The 18,599-nt window shown below is 44.0% G+C and overlaps 1 protein-coding gene across 2 annotated transcripts; it reads right to left on the reverse strand.

The window, feature by feature from the left end:
• Positions 1-2,424: 2,424 nt before the first annotated feature.
• Positions 2,425-17,258, reverse strand: THAP12 (THAP domain containing 12). Of its 2 annotated transcripts, none has more exons than XM_051608687.1 (5): positions 17,058-17,258; positions 8,769-8,889; positions 7,078-7,185; positions 5,561-5,597; positions 2,425-5,283 (listed from the first exon to the last, which is right to left on the reverse strand). In XM_051608687.1, the coding sequence occupies exons 1-5, from the start codon at positions 17,144-17,146 to the stop codon at positions 3,338-3,340; spliced, it is 2,301 nt and encodes a 766-aa protein (XP_051464647.1). In that variant the 5' UTR covers positions 17,147-17,258; the 3' UTR covers positions 2,425-3,337. The 2 variants fall into 2 exon arrangements, with proteins under 2 accessions (XP_051464647.1, XP_051464648.1); XM_051608688.1 differs by lacking the exon at positions 17,058-17,258 and adding an exon at positions 14,136-15,080.
• Between the last annotated feature and the right edge of the window lie 1,341 nt (positions 17,259-18,599).

Genomic DNA, 18,599 nt, shown 5'->3' on the forward strand with positions numbered 1-18,599 from the left:
TTGTTTTGCAAAGAAAACTTAAAATGAACACGCACATATTTTCAAATTGCTATGGATCTGTCTACAGTTCCCAACCCCTTTTTTTTTCCTGATGCCTCACTACTTTTTCCTAGGCAAAATGTTATGAAGACAGCTATTCTTTGCAAGAACTGTTTTCCTTGGGGAGAGCAGGAAGCATTAGAGGTCTGGAAATTATTGAAAGTTATGCCTGCTTTGGGATAACACTTGTTATTCTAGGTTAGCAACTGTTTCTTGAAACAGATCCAGCAAAGAGATTTATTTTCACCTTCTTAAATAGTAATTGGGGTGTTTCTAGCAACTCTTGAGATTTGCAGTGTTGCACAGAAACAGAGCAACAGGGAGGGGGGAACAGGACCCAGAATCATTATGTGGTTCTGGTCCTCTGCTTCTTCACAGCAGAACCTTGGCAGCCAAACAAGCACTTACAGGATTTCTCCAGCCAGTGACAGAAATAAAGACTAGAGGAGACAGAAAGCTACATGCTAGTTTTCAAAGTAACTGTGATTTCTAACAGGAAGCCTGTGCATTGGGAAAAGGAAATAAGAGTTTGTAAATTCTTAAGACAAGCATCACTTTCACAAGACACCATCAGCTAAGCAGCTAAGGAAAATCCACTTCCACCAGAAGACATTCATTTCTCAATGCTGATACTTCAAATAATTTAAACATGTTGCTTCATCATATAAAATGTGCCAAAAAGCCAGGTCAAAGCAAGGCAAAGACCTCGGGTACACCTTGGTAATACAAACTGCCCTGAACTGGCAGGATATTTAAGATGATTAACCCCTCTGTCTCAAGAATCCATTAAAAAAGAGGAATAAAAAAAGTTTCTCAAGTGATTATTTGTCCCACTGTCAGACACTTGTGTGTCAGCCTCTGGCCTGCAACTGTTCTCTTTAAAACTGTATTACTGGATTCCACTCCAGTGGCATCCTTCCTCTGCACCCCCAGTGATGTGAGCCACCAGCTCCAGTGAATAATTTTCCTTCACAAAACCTTAAGTTGGAGAAGCACTGGCCAGTGCAATCTGCTCTTCCTCTGCTTCCTGCTGAGCCATTGGACTACCTAACCAAGTAGCCCCATTTCCTAAGTGATCTACTGGTGTGCCTAAAAAATGAGGCATTCTGCACCAATGGAACAATTCAACCAGGCTAAATAAGGTTTTGATTGACTACAGACAATCTAAGCATCTCCGTGAAAGGCAGTGCCACAATCAAGCACCCCAAGCCATCAAGGCTCTTGGAGCCAGCAAATTAGCAACACTAGTCACAACTCTGTGTCTCAGCTGAGCTCCAGAAAACACTTGAGCAGCAAACAAGGCGTTTTACTGCATTTCCCAGCTTCAATTTGTCTCAGTACATAGGTCAAAAAGATCTCATTTACACAGTCTTCAGCTCTTTTGGCCAATTAGATGGCACTAGGTATCCATTTTTCACCTCTGATTATGCCTGTAAACCTGGGCTCATCCAACCTGATTTACTGATATTGGAGCTCACAACCACCTGGCTTTGCTGTGTCGAGCAGGGGAACTCACAGACATTCCCAGGATGGGAAAACCTGTTTTGATTTATTTTATTAAAATTGTAATTGAGATCTTCTTTTTTTAAAAAAGACAATATTCCCTATGACTTCTAATTTTAAAATGACTTTTTTTTTTAAATAACATTAACATAGACTTGGGCTACTTTCACATATTTCATGTATTTCATATAGTTGAACAGAGCAAGCTGAAACATTTTTTACTGATTGAGGTCACAACTGTATTAACAAGGAAGCATGCCAGAAAGCATACACAAATAGCAGTGGAAAGATCAAACTTTTCAAGAATAATTTTTACTTCTCCAATGTAAATAAAAGCTCCTGAAAGCATTTAAGATGCACACAGCCACTTTAATATCTAAGCTTGCTTACTAGAGAGGTTTTTAAAATGTATCCTTATTGCTTGACTGCATTAAAACACTAAGAGAGGTATTTGTCACAGTCTGTACAATCATTCAGTTTTCTGTTGCTGGGGGTTTTCCTCACTGCAACTGTAAAGTACATAGAAGGCCAACTGTAAATAAGTTATAAAATTGGCATGCATCAACATAGGTGCAAAACTCAACTTTTCAACCACTTCCAATTTAATCTATTTCCACCCGTTTCAGTGAGACAGAATTTCCATAATTAAAAGCACTGCATTTAGTGCTATCTCAAAATACTTTTTTTGTAAAAAAGCACACCTTCAGCAGAACATACAGATCAGAAGTGCTAATACACAAAGTTTCCTGTGTCTTAAGACAATGCCACTCACTAGGAACTGAAAAAACAAGAGAGGAAAAACTGCCAAAAAGGAAAAGGCAACTTACAAAGGTATAAACATTCTCAAGGAGGCAAAGCTTTACTAAGAAATTCACTACTATGTAAAAAGCAATTCACATTTTATTTTAAATTGCAATAAACTGTACAAAAATGTTTTACTCTTGCAAAAAATAACAGCAATATTTTCATTCTTACTTCTAGACAAAAAGCAAACTCTTATTTTAATCTTTCCTGGGTGAGTTTACAAGTAAACAGACAAGAAGATTCACAACTTTGTGTCAGAGTTAGGATGGAACGAACAGATTTAAATGTTTGTGGAATCAATTTTTTAGTTTTTAGTGTCTTTTAGGAATCTCAGTACTCCTGCCATGCCTCTTAAAAGCCTAAAGAAAGAAAAGGTTTGTGTCTCACACAAAGGAATGTAAACAATCATCAAGAGATTAAAGAGGTTGATTCTTCCAATGAAACTGTACCTCTCTACCACTGACACTTTACACCAACAGCCCCCAGCATGAGAACTGTGCAATTGCTGAACCCACTCTCCCAAATGCCAATTAAATATACACCAAAGACTTTGAAGTTTTAAAAAAGAATCCTAAGTAACAGAACAGAAATGGATTATACTCCTTTTGAATACTTGAATCTTTTGAGCTCTTTTTTTTCTTATCCTAGCTCATTAGCAAATATGTAACAGCCCCATCAGGTCTACAATCACAATGTAGTTTCTCCAAGATGCAACAAAGTAAACAAGCACCAAGTTAAGTCAATCAGATGAAGAAAGCACCTCTGCCAAAAGCATGGGCAGAATTTCAGGCTTGGTTTTGTTCACATAACACATTTAATGCAGACATAACAAAACCGAATTTGGGTCACTGACAACTGCTTCTTCAGTCTGAGACCTAAAATGGAAATACAATTGCAGTGATTTATTAAGATTTCACAGGGTTGGGTTTTTTCAGTGTTGAGATTTAATTAAGGAATAGCTGTTTCGACAGATTGCTTAGAGCTTAAAAAATTAAGCCTCCTCTGTCACTTCGGAGTTGTTTGAGGGAATAAAGACTTCTTGAAATTCCACTTTGTCCGAATAAAGTTTAATGTAGGTGTCCACCATTAAATCTAAGTCATGTTTTATGTCAAAGTTAATGTTCAGCAAAGCTAAGTTGCTTGATCTTTGCTCTGTCAGGGTGTTTTTCAGGTACGCCTTCAAGCGCTTTCGTCCCATTTCGTATTTTTCATTCTCCACCTTCATCACTGGAAGTATGCACAGGACTTTAAGCAAAGCATAAACGTTAGGGAAAAACTTGATGTCAGGCAAGTGAAGGGCTTCATAAATAGTAGATGGAAGTTCAATATCTTTTCCTCTGTGTTTCCACTTGATTCTCCAACAGTGAAGCTCAGCAGAAAGCGTGTCTGGATTAGGCAAGTCATTTTTGAACAGGTCAGCATGATGCTCCTCGGATGTATTGAATTTGAGCTGCCCCATGACTGAGGGCACTAATGATAAACACTTAAGAGCTTTTAAATGTTGTTCTGAGAATATATCTTTTAATTCCTGAATAATATGCTCCACTGCAGGGACACTAAGGATTTCTTTGTAGTAATTTTCTGATGTTATCTCAGAGTCAAGGCTCCCCTGTTGCGCCCTGCGAAATTTCCCGGGGAGTTTAATTTGTACATCCAGTTTCGTAGCCAAATTTGTTGCTTCCTCAAACCAAAACTCGTGGTAAACTTCGATATTCTCCATCACTTCATTCAGAGAATGCAAGACAGCTGTTAAGCTGCTAGCTGCAAAGAAAACATCTGATGTCTGTCCTTGGAGATTTTTTCCAAAGGCCCTCGTAAAAGACAGAACGTTTTTCAGAATTACAACAGTGACAATGAAGTCAAAATCAGTTAACGCACTTGAAAGTATAAATGCTCTACCAGCAATAAAGTTGTTCCACCTGACAGATGAGTCACTGCCCACAGCATCCAAGCACAGTACCAATGCTTGCAGGAGGTCCACCAAAACCTCAAAGGTGTCATGCCTGATTGTCCACTGAGATCGGCAGATCTTCTTCAGCTCGTTCGCCTTCTCCTTATTGTTCTGAAAAAGTGTGGAAATTGTGTTGTCCAGTTCTGCTAGTAATTGTGGAGACTGATGAAAAAGACAACAAACTTCTTCCATTGTTCCTAACGCAATGGAAACACCAACTACTGGAACAGATTTTGCCAGCCACACATTTAAGGCACATGAAGAACACAGCGTGTACACAGCTTGTGGATACTTTTCCAAGAGTCTTGTAGCCACGGTTTTCATTTTTGAAGCAAACCCACTGGAGACAATGTAGGCTTGACCTCGACAGTACTCCATGTTTAGACCCCACTTTTCAGTAATAGTTGTGTGGAACTTAACAGCTAAAATTTCAGCATCAGCTTCATATGGCAAAAAACCTATGAATTCTTCTCTTAGATTATGAGAATCATCAACAAATCTCACTAACACTGGCAAATGTTCCTCTCCTGCTATGTCTACTACTTCATCCGTGACAATAGAAAAGAAGTGTGAGTCTCTTACTTCCCTCAGTGTCTCTTCTCTAACACAGCTCTCACAGATCTCAAGCATTTGCTTCTGCTGAGTTTTTGAGCAATACTCCAGATTGACTGCAGTCATCTCAAACCGTCTCCTCAGAACTTCATCTCCAGCATTTATCCTATATTCCAGTAGGGCCTGAAAGTTATCTGAAGTAAAAATACCTTCTGGAAGCTCATCAACACTATGGCCATCCAAAGGAATATTTTGTTTACCCATCAGGATCAAAATCTCAAACAAAGATTTAAGGTAATCTTTGTTTTCTCTTTCTTCCAGTGTTAAGGGGACAGCTTCTTCTTCCTGTTCTCCCCCTCCTTCCTCTGAGACAGCATTTTGTTCACTGCTTTCATTCAGTTCTTGAGTTGCCTGTTCCCGTTCAAAAGCTTCAACTACAAAACGTAAAATAGTGTCAAGATAACATGAACAAAACATAACACTTGCTTTCCCTTACTATCCCCATTATCTTTAAGTTACTGTAGGCCAGAGAAGAATGTTCTCAATTGACAAATGAATGAGTATTTTGGGAAGGGTTCAGACTGGCTTTTTGAACCAAGCAGCCACTCAGTTATTGTCCTGATACACATAAACTTACACTTATGTGTCCTGCATTACCTTGTCAGCCTTAGTAACCCAGGCTTTATGAATTCAATTATTTTGCCCACTTACTTTTTTGTTGCTTCAGTGTTCTTATCTCATCTTCACTCTTTAAAAGAAAAAACAACAAACCACATTTATATTGATGACAATGTCTAGCACATCTCCTTAAATATTAAACCACATCAAGGTCAAATACAAATATTGTACATCAGACTGTTTTAAGAGTGTTCAAATTTACCAAAAAGTGTCAGAAGGTCCAAGAGAAGGAGCTTTCCCCAGGTAGTTTATTGCTGCCATGACACATATCTACTAACCACATGACAATAGTTTGCTACTAGTGCTGAGGTTCCCATACTTGTATTAGGAGTTCATCAACATCTATTTTATAATTAGGAATTAAGAGATTCCACTAAAGAATTCTGTTTCAATATAAACATGCACTATCAGTAGACAGAACTGCCTTTAATTCTCTTTTCAGTCAATAAACAGACTCAAACTCATGAAGAAGTATTTAGAAATTGTCTGTAATTTTCCAACATATAAACAGAGTTTAAGAAGTGAATTCCTCTTGTCAGTACACAGAGACCTAGAGACACATTTTCTATAAATGACACAAATAGTATTGACCAGACAATTCTGCAAGAAAACTGCTTGATCTTGGCTTTACACATGGATCATCTTTTCAGAACAATAAGCTAAAACAGGCATGTCTGAATTGATACAGACTAAAAAACTTAAACAGGTGAACTGGAGATCACAATCAATATGCAGCAAGAATTTCAGGGAACCCTGGGTAAGCTGTATGCAGTTAGTGCTGTAGTAACAAGAAAAAGTTAAAGAATCACAGGATTATTAAGGCTGGAAAAGACCTCTGAGATCATCAAGTCCAGCCTATGACCTAACACCACCATATCAGGCAGAACACGGCACTAAGTGCCATATCCAGCCTTTCCTTGAACACCTCCAGGGATGGTGACTCCACCACTTCCCTGGGCAGCCCATCCCAATGTCTGATCACCCTTTCCATGAGGAAGTGCTTCCTAATATCCCACCTAAACCTCCCCTGGAGCAGCTTCAGGCCAGGCCCTCTCGTCCTGTCACTGGTTGCCTGGGAGAAGAGCCCGACCCCCCCTGACTCCAACCTCCCTTCAGGTGGTTGTAGAGAGTGAGAAGGTCCCCCCTGAGTCTCCTCTTCTCCAGGCTAAACAAGCCCAGCTCCCTCAGCCTCTCCTCATCAGACTTTCCCTCACCAGCCTCGTTGTCTCCTCTGGACCTGCTCTAGCACCTCCAGACCCTTCTTGCAGTGAGGAGCCCAGAACTGCACACAGTAAGTTATGCCCTTTTTTGGAAGACAGAATCAGTTCATTTCATTAAACCTTCCTTAGTAGGTAAAATTTCTATCAGCATAATATTTGGGCATTTAACGTACCAACAAAAATATACTAGAATACACAGTGCAGAAAATGCAAAGATTTAAGAGCTAAATATTATTATTTGACACTTCCATAGAAAAGTTTCACATGAGCTTACTTGCCTTTATTTTTTTATTATATTAAAACCCAACAAATCTTACATGAAAACCTTACCAGCTCTTTTATCCTTTTCCTATGTCTGCTGTGGGGATTGTTCAGGTGACTTGTAAGATCAAATATAGTTGGCACAGCATTATCCCGTAAAACCGTTCTGTAGGGGCTCTGTAGGGAGACAAGACATCTAAACTAGGATATCTTTGGGAAGTTCTCACTGTGTGTGCACAAAAAAGCCCTTGGAATTTCAGAAGCCATGCCCCCTGCTCCCCCTTTTTTTATTTTTCCTTTCATTTGTTTTTAAAAGGTATTTTTTCTTTCTGATGTTTCAAAACAAAGAGAAAGCTCCACTATGCAATTCACATTTGGGGATATCAAGAGAACACTGAAATTGAGGAGAAAGATATTTTTAAAAAATCTACTACCCCAACCCAAGCCATGAACAGTTTTTCATACTCTTTATCCTCACAACGATCCCAGATGCAATAATGAATACTGTAATATTATGATTATTTTTTTTTCCAAACAAAAAGACATCTATGCATCAGAAAGGAAACCATTTGTTACTCTTGGGCTTTGGTTTTTACCACTTATTTCACAATTCTAGAAACAATCACGTAACCATTTTCACACTGAAAATGTTCAACTGCTTCTTTATGCACACTTAGGAATTCCACAAGGATCCCTGAGAAGGATCACACTGAAGGAAAATGTATCTGTCAAATGACCAGGAGGAAGAAAAGACTTCAGGTGGTCACGTAAATGTTTCCAGCAGTTATAAAACTATTTTAAGTAAAACTTTATATTTAGATATACTCTCAACTTGCATCATCTAAAACTGGATAATTTCCAGTAAGTACAGAACTGTAACTGATTATGTTTATCCCTGTCATTAGATTGAAATGCATTTTAAACAGTTGCATAAAGCTTCATTTCAGATTCAGAATTCCTTCCAACACTAATTTGTTCATTTGTTTCTGGGATGCTGGCTAATCAAGAGACCCTGTCATGTGTCATACCACCAGGAGCTCAGTCTGACCCATGTATTTTAATTATCCTTCATAACTAAAGGTCTGATTTTGCCAATGTTTCAACGTAAAATTCAACCTGGAAAATAAAACTTGATACAAAGCCCCAAATTCACAATTTCCTTCTGTTATGTAAGCTGTTAAAATCAGCATTATTGTGTCACCAAGAAGAATTGAAAGCTATTATTTCACTAAGAGACAACAGTGCCATGATTTTAGCTGGCTAAAATACAAGAGGAACAAAATACTTGTCAGATGTTTAAATCTCTTGGCCACAACAGAGTGTAATTTAACTGAATCATGCCATGCACACATTTCAGTAACAGCACATTAATGACTTATTATAATTGGAGGCATGCAAACTTAGATACATACACCAAATAAATTTACATAATGTTGTAACATCTAGTGACAGGAAACAAAATGAGCATTGCTTTGCAGGAGGAAAGAACTGCAGGGCAGACCACGGCTCCACAAACATACTAAGCCAGAAGGAGCAGCTTTGCTTTTCTCCAACTGCTCATTTCCACCTCACCCTTTGTGCCAACATCTGCGAGTCTGTGTGGTGCCCTGGGCCATGACAATGATCACAATTAAGACTAAGAGATTAATTTTCCCAGAGACTAGATACCCAGGGGACCAAAGATTAAAATGCAGCATTCTAATGAAAAGCATTAGTCAGGTTTTGCTAAATGCAATAAACAAAGGCCTGGGTTTACTTACACTTCTACATATCATAGAAGTCTCAAAATGTTTAGCACACAGTCTGTAATGCTTGTTGAGTTGATCTGGAGTTTTATCTTCTAAATCTGCCCTTCGACAGTTCTCTACCCATCTTTGACATCTGCAGGTAAAAAAACAGAATTAAGCTATTTTAAAAATAAAACAAGATCTCTCACAATTTCAAATCATACTCAAAACTGGAGTGCAGTGAGCCCTGCCCTCGATGCGAGGCTAAGCAAAGTTCTACAGACCTTCTGGTGTAACATAACATCAAACAGTTCTTTAAAAATTGTTTTTCTCCTTCTGCTCACCCCTTAACACTCCCCCAGCAAATTCAGGAATCTTTTTCCTTAATTTATATATTCTTCCCATTGTTTCAAACACACACTAGATTGTAATGCAGTTGCTCATGGAACACGACTATTTAATTCTTAAGAATTTAATCTTAAAAAGAGAAGTTAAAAAATAAAAAATAAATCATAGAATGGCTTGGGTTGGAAGGGACCTTAAGGATCATCAGGTTCCAACCCCCCTGCATGGGCAGGGACACCTCCCACTAGATCAGGTTGCTCCAAGCCCCATCCAACCTGGGCTTCAACACTGCCAGGGATGGGGCAGCCACAGCTTCCCTGGGCAACCTGGGCCAGGGTCTCACCATCCTCACAGCCAAGAATTTATCCTGAAATCTAAACTAAATCTCCCCTCTTCCTGTTTTAATCCATTCTCCCTCGTCCCATCCCTCCCTGCCCTGTTCCCAAGCCCCTCCCCAGCTTTCCTGGAGCCCCTTCAGGCACTGGAAGGTGCTCTCAGGTCTCCCTGGAGCCTCCTCTCCTCCAAGCTAAACACCCCAACTCTCCCAGCCTGTCTCCAGAGCAGAGCTGCTCCAGCTGATCCTCTGATCATCTTTGTGGCCCGTCTCTGGACTTTCTCCAAAAATATGTGCTTGCAGACTAAAAGTTAAAAATGTTTTTAAATCAGCTATTAAAATAGCTGTCTTCTCTGCCTCTCTGCAAAACACAGCATTTTTCTTATTTATTGTGGTCATTGGGGAGTTCAGAGTTTAAAGGTGAAATAAAAATTAAAAAGCAATCATTCTACAGTGGTCAAACACCTGAAGTAAGTTTTCATTCTATGTGTATTTTTGAAACATTTACTTCTGCTTTGGATTAGTTCGCTGAGATGTAACAAAGCTAAAGAAACATTTCCCTTATTAGTAGGCTTCCTTTTAGATATGCAAGATACTATTTCCTTTGGTGAGTAAAGCCCTTGTAGTGATTGATGACAATGCTTTAGTCAGCTCCTGTTTCCCCCAATGGGGTCTATGCAAACACTTCTTACTATGGATTTCTGAGCAACAACATGCATAGACTGACTCTGCACAGCTACTCCAGTAAAATTTATCTGCTGTTTGATTTGTATAGTAAAAACATATGTATAAATTAATGAGATCCCACCAGCTACTGATATCTCTGTGCTTAAAAAGGGCTTTTTCCTTCCTGCAAAAATAACCCCCTGGAGCAACATTATTTTAATGTACTTCATGGTGCACTAAATGCTTACACTTCGTGGCATCACTAAGTCACCAATTTACAACAGCACAGAAGTAAACAGGGCTAAAATACAATACAGGTCACTAAAAACCTTCACACAAACACAACTAATGATTTGTTCATTATTTTAACTGTACAGAGGGGTTACTCAAGCTGCCATTCCTCCTAGGGTATTTCCTTCCCCAGACAACCTCAGGACCACCAGAGACAACCACATTATAAAGAATTATAGTAGAATCACAGTAATTCTACAGCAAAAAGGAGAAGGAACCTTCACTGCAGTCTCAGTGACTCAAATATGGATTCATATTTTAAAGTGGTGTGGGTTTTTTTCATTGGTACATGTTGGCAATGTCCACAAAGTTCCAGGAAGTTAAATTAGTTCAGGAGGGGCAAGTGGAGAAGATCACCCCACAACCCACTAATTGCTGAAATTAATGAAAAAACTACTTAGTCCTCCTAAAAACAAAAAACTTCAATAGTTTTCTAAATTCCCAAATTAAAAAGAAACTGGGTTCTGACCCAGGAGCCAGCTAGAAATTCAAAGAAAGCAATTTTATTAGTGTTTTTGACTGCAAACACAGAATTATCGCTCACAGGAACAAGGAGGGAGAAAAATAATTAGTGATTATTCAACAATTTGGGGGCAAGGTGTCTCACCAGATGCTTTGGTGGGCAGCACAAATAAGGAAATCCACAGCTCTGAATGGATTCGCCCTCACCTCTACTTAAACTGAGTGCAATAAAGGGCAATTGTGAAGATGAAAGGGGGAAATCCTGGATTCTGCTCTCTGCTGGCTGAACCATTTGTGCATCTTAATTTTTCATTCATGCAAAATATCAAATAACAGTGGTAGCAAATGCCATAAAACAGGAAAAATGTCTAATATTGTTCTCACAGACCTAGACATAGGGCCCGTAATAATGAATAATAACGGTATTAATAATAATTATGATAAGAACATATAATAATTAAAATAATAAATAATACTTTCTTGCTGTTTTTTGGCACCATGGATCTTGCAATTTGGCCTGGCCAGTGCAGCCAGAGCAACAATACAACAGGAGAGAATTCTCCATTTAACCAAATGGTATAAGCACAATCATTTTACACAGGAGACCTTTAGCAGGCACATTATATTGAAACTGGCTCTCACTGCTGATTACTAGATAATTCATTAAAGGTGATCACATCAGGCTGCCACAATGGTTGATGAGCCTCTCTATATAGTCAGTGGGGATGGTATCAGTCCAAAGGAGTATCCAGAGGAAGAGCCTGAACCTAGAGCTCTTACCTGCCTCTCCCAGTGACTCCTAGAAGCTGAGGATGACTGTCAGGGAGCAAAGACAGAGCTCCTCATGTTAGGGTAACTCCTCTGAATGACCTCCTGGTGACCACAGAGGGACAAACCAGTGGCAGCAATGGTGCGTCTTGAGCTGCCACACAGTTGTCAAGGAGAGACATAAAATCAGACTGAATCCCTTCAACTCCCATGCTGCTGCCAACCACAGAAAAAGGGGTTGTTCAGCCCAGAGAAAAGAAGGTTCTGGGGAGACCTTATTGTGGCCTTTCAATACTTAAAGGGAACCAACAAGAAAGATAGGGACAGATTTTTTATCAGGGCCTGTAGCGATAGGCCAAGGGGTGATGGTTCTAAGCTAAGAAGGTAGATTTAGCCTAGATATTTGGAAGAAATTGGTAGATGCCCCAGTCCTAGAAACGTTCAAGGTCAGGTTGGACAGGGCTCTGAGCAACCTGATCTAGTTGAAGATATTGTTGCTTACTGTAGGGGGGGGTTGGACTAGGTCCCTTCCAACCCAAAATATTCCATGGTTCTAGAAGCAGAGATTAGTAATAGTTAGGGACCAGATCAGATTAATGAATGATGGCAAAAGATACCATGAGCTCTTCAGAGGGGGCTTACTTGGGAAATGAGTCTCATAAAGATTAGTTAACCCCCCAATATTCCTCTCCCTTCCCAACCTCTTCTACAGCTACATAAAAGTGGCAGTGACTGCTGCCTTTTATGCTGAAGTCCACACTGAGCACATGATCCAACAGAAGCCCTTGGCACACAGAGCCCCAGTTTGTGGGTCCTGATCAGACAGGGTGCCAGGCTCCTTGCCCCAACAGATGCGAAACAGGAGCTCCAGAGATCTAGGAAAATCTACTGGCAAAAGCTGGAGCATGCATCAGCTTTAAAGAAGATTTTCTTCAGTCTCAAACTTCACGTTTTCAGAGACCTGCTGACACCTCATGGAAGCTGAAATGGCATTTTCTTTAGGGGTAGAGTGTAAACCATTTAAGTTATTGGTCAACTGCAGTAGAATAGCAACTCTTTACTTAAGAAATACTTTGTTCTAAGTACTCACACTTTACCTAAATTCAAACCATCATGACAAACAGAGTCAGAAACACAGATGAGGGCTAAACAGGCAGATCTTACTGGGGGGATCACTGCCTAGACTCTATAAAACTATAAAATATGCATACTTATTAGGGTAACAGAGGCTATTTACACCCCTGTTTGATATGAAAAAACTAAGCATCATCTATTAAATGCAGCTGGTTCTTTTTCAAAGCCTAACCTGTGCATCCCTAATCTGTGTCTCTCAGGTAGTGACAACAAATGAAGTTGCTCTGAAATAACTAGTTAGCTCTCACAGACTCGCTAACCCTTGAAAGATCAGGCTGGGAATGTCTTAACTAGAACTGCTTAGCACAGAACTGGGAAAACATAAAGGCAATTATTCAATAATGGTAAAAAAATCTGAAACTAGTACAAACAACTGACCTTCAACTATGTATTTCCATCAATTTTTTTTTTTAAATCAGTATTTATTTTTAATTTATCTAATGCTATTATACTCAACTTTCTCACTAGAAGGTGCCAAGTGCAAACAACACATTTTTGGCATAAAGTACTCTGCTCACCAGACCAGTTGGACCTATAATAGGTAAGAGGTTTCTATGACAGCCAGCAGTAGAACGCATTGCCATTTAGAACTGCAGAGGACTGCTGTACTTCAAACTGGGGAATAAACCACTAACTTCCTCCAGTCTACAAAGCCAGAAAGTTGCATAGATTTATCAATCTTTAAATACTGTTGTTAAAACAAAATATATTATCAACTTTGGGTATTTTAACACAGGTTTAAATGAGAAAGGTGTCAGATATGAGGGGGAACAAAGGTGTAGAGAACATAAAGTGTGCCACCTTTGTCACTGCATGCTTTTAAGAGCACAACAAAGACACCAGACACAGTTTGGGTATATTTTAACCTTCTTTTGGACAGCAGAAAGGTCTAGATGATTGTTCAGGGTCAATTTTAACTCTCTTTTCCACTATTCTGCTACAGGAACGTTAATCATATTAACCTACACTACCTCAAGGGGATTATAAAGCACTCATGCACTCAGAAACCAAGCTTGCTCACACACTAGAAATGTAAGACAGTACATGCTTCCTAAAACCACACCTGCAAACCACTTTAATGTTTGCAAAGGAAACATCCATAAATCTATATTGTTCCAACTTATGGTAGCTGGCACACTATTATTTTTTTTCAAAATACTTTTATTTCTAAACTCCCACAAACAGCAGTTAGAAGTAGTAATATTCTAATTCTGTAATAAAGTTTAAAAAACATCTTTAAAATCAGCACAGTGTTTAACTAACTGCACACTTTTTAATGTATCTGTATTGCTACCATGGAAAACACTAATTCAAAATGTATTTAAATAGAAAAACTGCAAACTGAAGGGAGCATGTTATTCATACAAGAAACTGTTGCATGCTGATCAATTTTGTACAACCTGACGATTTTATAGCACTGACTCTTTAGAAAACAAGGCTGAAGTTCAGAAAGCACCAAATCTCTCAAATTCTGCACAAACAGCAGCCAGTCTTCAGATTGTGTCAGAACCTGCAGCTCTCACAGGACGGAGGATGGAAAGAGACAATGCCAGGAGCCACTGAATCCACCCAGAAGAGCCTGATGACAGATCTGAAAAACCAGCCTGACACAACAGCTAGTATCTGTATGAGCTCTTTGTATCTTCTTTTGATGTCACTTACATGGGATGGTTTTCTAAGAAGAAACTATGCACCCATAATTCCCATGGGATTTGAAATTTTCAAAGAATCAGGTCAAGCAGCTTCAAGGAAGGAAGCAAGTGAATAACATATGAATTGTGAAAAATTTCTGCCTTAATTACCTACTGTTAGGAGAGAGAACTGCTACTGCTCTAGCACTTATGCACCTTCCAAAGTTGTAAGGAGCAAGTTAAGACAAACTGTTTTAAGAGCATTATCTAGATTTAAAGTGAGCTGCTACATGGGGGTTTCTAAGTCTAAGAGCATTTATTTTTAACAGTATTTTCCATGGCCTCTCAGTCACAAATTTATTGTGCGTGCCACCGCCCCCACTTTTTACCCATTGGGAACTTGAATACCCCATCACTTCTGCTGGTGTTCATGATGCTTCACCACCAACCATCATCCCTGCAATCCTGTGACAGCTGCCTGTCACACCACTGCCCTATTTGTCACACACACACACACCTCATCATCCAGCACCACATCACCTCAATACACACAGTACAACTGACAGAATCCCACCACCTGAACCACTGCTGGCCCTGCACAATCTTCCCATGATGGATGGGCTCCCCTGCCTCATGCCATTGCTTCTGCACCCCTCCAGCTGCCCCTAACAGCCATACATCCCATCGCTGCCCCCCACCTGTAAGAATGTTCATCCTCTCAACACCCAGATACCCCCAACACCCCTCCCAGCCAGGCAGCTCCTCCCAGCCAGGCACTTTGTCACACTCCTCACTGTTGTGCTGCCCCTCACAGACACAGCCCCTCGCTCCCCTCACATGCTCAGCATCCCCCCCACACCCCAACCACACAGCCCCCCCACGGCCAGGCAGCCCCTCACTCCCCTTACTCCCATCATGGCCAGGCAGCCCCTCACTCCTCTCACTCCCTTTACGACCAGGCAGCCCCTCACTCCCTCCACTGCCCTCACGGCCAGGCAGCCCCTAACTCCCATCATGGCCAGGCAGCCCCTCAACCCCCCACTGCTCACAGCCAGGCAGCCCCTCACTCTCTCAGCCCCTCACTCCTTCACGGCCAAGCAGCCCCTCCAGCCCCTCACTCCCCTCACGGCCAGGCAGCCCCTCACTCCCTCAGCCCCTCACTCCCCTCATGGCCAAGCAGCCCCTCACTCTCACCATGACCAGGCAGCCCCTCACTCCCTCAATCCCCCACTCCCCTCACTCCCATCATGGCCAGGCAGCCCCTCACTCCCTCCACTGCCCTCACGGCCAGGCAGCCCCTCACTCCCCTTCACGGCCAAGCAGCCCCTCCAGCCCCTCACTCCCATCATGACCAGGCAGCCCCTCACTCCCTCAGCCCCTCACTCCCATCATGACCAGGCAGCCCCTCACTCCCTCAGCCCCCCACTCCCCTCATGGCCAGACAGCCCCTCACTCCCTCAGCCCCTCACTCCCATCATGACCAGGCAGCCCCTCACTCCCTCAGCCCCCCACTCCCCTCATGGCCAGACAGCCCCTCACTCCCTCAGCCCCTCACTCCCATCATGACCAGGCAGCCCCTCACTCCCTCAGCCCCTCACTCCCATCATGACCAGACAGCCCCTCACTCCCTCAGCCCCTCACTCCCTCCACTGCCCTCACGGCCAGGCAGCCCCTCACTCCCAGCATGGCCAGGCAGCCCCTCAACCCCCCACTCCCTTCACAGCCAGGCAGCCCCTCACTCTCTCAGCCCCTCACTCCCCTCACGGCCAAGCAACCCCTCACTCCCATCATATCCAGACAGCCCCTCAACCCCTCACTCCCATCATGGCCAGGCAGCCCCTCACTCCCTCAACCCCCTACTCCTCTTACGGGCAAGCAGCCCCTCCAGCCCCTCACTCCCATCATGACCAGGCAGCCCCTCACTCCCTCCACTGCCCTCACGGCCAGGCAGCCCCTAACTCCCATCATGGCCAGGCAGCCCCTCAACCCCCCACTGCTCACAGCCAGGCAGCCCCTCACTCTCTCAGACCCTCACTCCTTCACGGCCAAGCAGCCCCTCCAGCCCCTCACTCCCCTCACGGCCAGGCAGCCCCTCACTCCCTCAGCCCCTCACTCCCCTCATGGCCAAGCAGCCCCTCACTCTCACCATGACCAGGCAGCCCCTCACTCCCTCAATCCCCCACTCCCCTCACTCCCATCATGGCCAGGCAGCCCCTCACTCCCTCCACTGCCCTAACGGCCAGGCAGCCCCTCACTCCCATCATGGCCAAGCAGCCCCTCACTCCCTCACTCCCATCATGACCAGGCAGCCCCTCACTCCCTCCACTGCCCTCACGGCCAGGCAGCCCCTCACTCCCATCATGACCAGGCAGCCCCTCACTCCCTCAGCCCCTCACTCCCATCATGACCAGGCAGCCCCTCACTCCCCTCACGGCCAGCCAACCCCCCAGCCCCCCGCTCCCCAGCCCCTCACCCCCGCCGTGCCGCCGCAGCCCGTCACCATCCCTCTCCCGAGCCCCCCCCCAGGGATGGCGGGGCCCGGCGCCTGCGCAGCCGCTCGCCCGCCCCGTCCGGTCCGGTCCGCGGGTTCCCCCCGAGCCCCGAGCCCCGCCGAGCGGCCCAGCGCGCGTGTCCCGGGCCCGCAGCACCGGCCTCCCCGCCCCGCCGCGGCGGTGCCGGCAGCGCGCTCACCGGACGGGGTCGCGGGGGAAGCGGAAGAAGGCCAGGTCGGACTGGGTGCTCTTGCGGGTGCAGTTGGGAGCCGCGCAGAAGTTCGGCATGGCGTGTGGCTGTCCGTCCGTGTGTCTGTCTGTCCGTCTGTCCGCCCCCACCGCGGGAGCGGCGCCGCTGCCCCTTTAAATCCGCGGGCCGGAGAGAGGAGAAGCGGGGGGAGGGGGGATGGGGAGGGGGGATGGGGAGGGGGGGGGGAGGAAAACGTGTGTGTGGGGTGGAAGGAAGGAGGGAAAGGAGGGAAGGAAGGAGGGAGGGAGGGAAGCACGGAAGCACGGCGGCTCCACAGTGCTGTGAGCGGCCGGGAGGATTCACCGCCGCCCTCCGCCGGGGGGGGGGAAGAGCCGCCTCCTTCCCACACTGCACCGCGCCCCGCCGGAGCGTGCCCGTGCGCCGGGGGCCGGGGGAACACCGCGCATGCGCTTGAGGGGGGGGGGAGTGTCTTGTCTGTGGGTGAGTGGGCACTGCGCATGCGCAGCCCGCCGGGCGCTGACACACACTCACACACCGCCCCCCCCCTCCGGGGTTCGGGCGCCGCGCATGCGCAGAAGGTCTCGGCGGGAAGCGCTGGGCTCCTCTGGGATCCTGAGGGGAGGAGAGCAGCGTCCGTCCCTGTGGTACCTCGGGTGTGTTGTTCCCTGAGCGGCGGCCCCAGGGTGTCGTGAGGTCATCGCCTTTTTCCTCTTGTCTCTTGTTTCGTGTGTTCTCTGTTTTTTTTTTTTGGTTTTTTTGTGGTTTTTTTTTAGGAAGAGGCTGTTCGGCCTCAGGCCGGGCGGGTAATGAGAGAGGCCACGAGTGTTTTCAGCCGAAATAAAAGCAACGAAGGCGGGTATAACGAGTCAGGTCTGTCACAGGCGAAAGGAAAACAAAGTTTAGCCGAGTCCCCATCCCTGGAGGGGTTTCCAAGCCCTGGAGATGGTGCTGAGGGACATGGGGCAGGGGTGGCCTTGGCAGGGCTGGGGGAAGGGTTGGGCTGGAGGATCCTCAAGGTCTTTCCCAGCCAAACCAGTTCTATGATTGTAAGAAGGAAAAGGCTTCTCCAGCAAATACAGCCTGCAGGCAGTTTTGAGGAAGTCGGTGTAGCAGCTGAGAAATGTGTAAGTGCTGATGGCTGCTGAGAGTTGTTTCAGGTGTAACAGTGCTATGGTGTAAGAACCCAGGGTTGGTGTGTCTTTCACGTGTCTTTGAAGTCACGTAAAGAGCATCCTGACGTGGGGATTTGTGGGGCTTTAGGAAGCATAATCCAAATATATTAAATAGCTGAAGTATGTGTCTTTTAAAATTGCATAAAGGAGAAACAAACAAACAAAAAAATTTATTTGATTCCTTTTGGTTGGCTTACAAAATTGTAAGCTTCTTTGTTTCATATGAGCAGAACAAAAGCTATCTTTTACATGAGGAAGCCTTGTCAACAAGTGCCCTTCAAACTCAAAGCATTTTTCACTGGACTAATTTCAGTAACATCAATTTCTGTGGTGTTAGTTCTTTGCCACAGTTTTAACT

This window comes from Apus apus, chromosome 1 (assembly GCF_020740795.1).
Source record: "Apus apus isolate bApuApu2 chromosome 1, bApuApu2.pri.cur, whole genome shotgun sequence".
In the NCBI taxonomy this organism is placed as follows: domain Eukaryota; kingdom Metazoa; phylum Chordata; class Aves; order Apodiformes; family Apodidae; genus Apus; species Apus apus.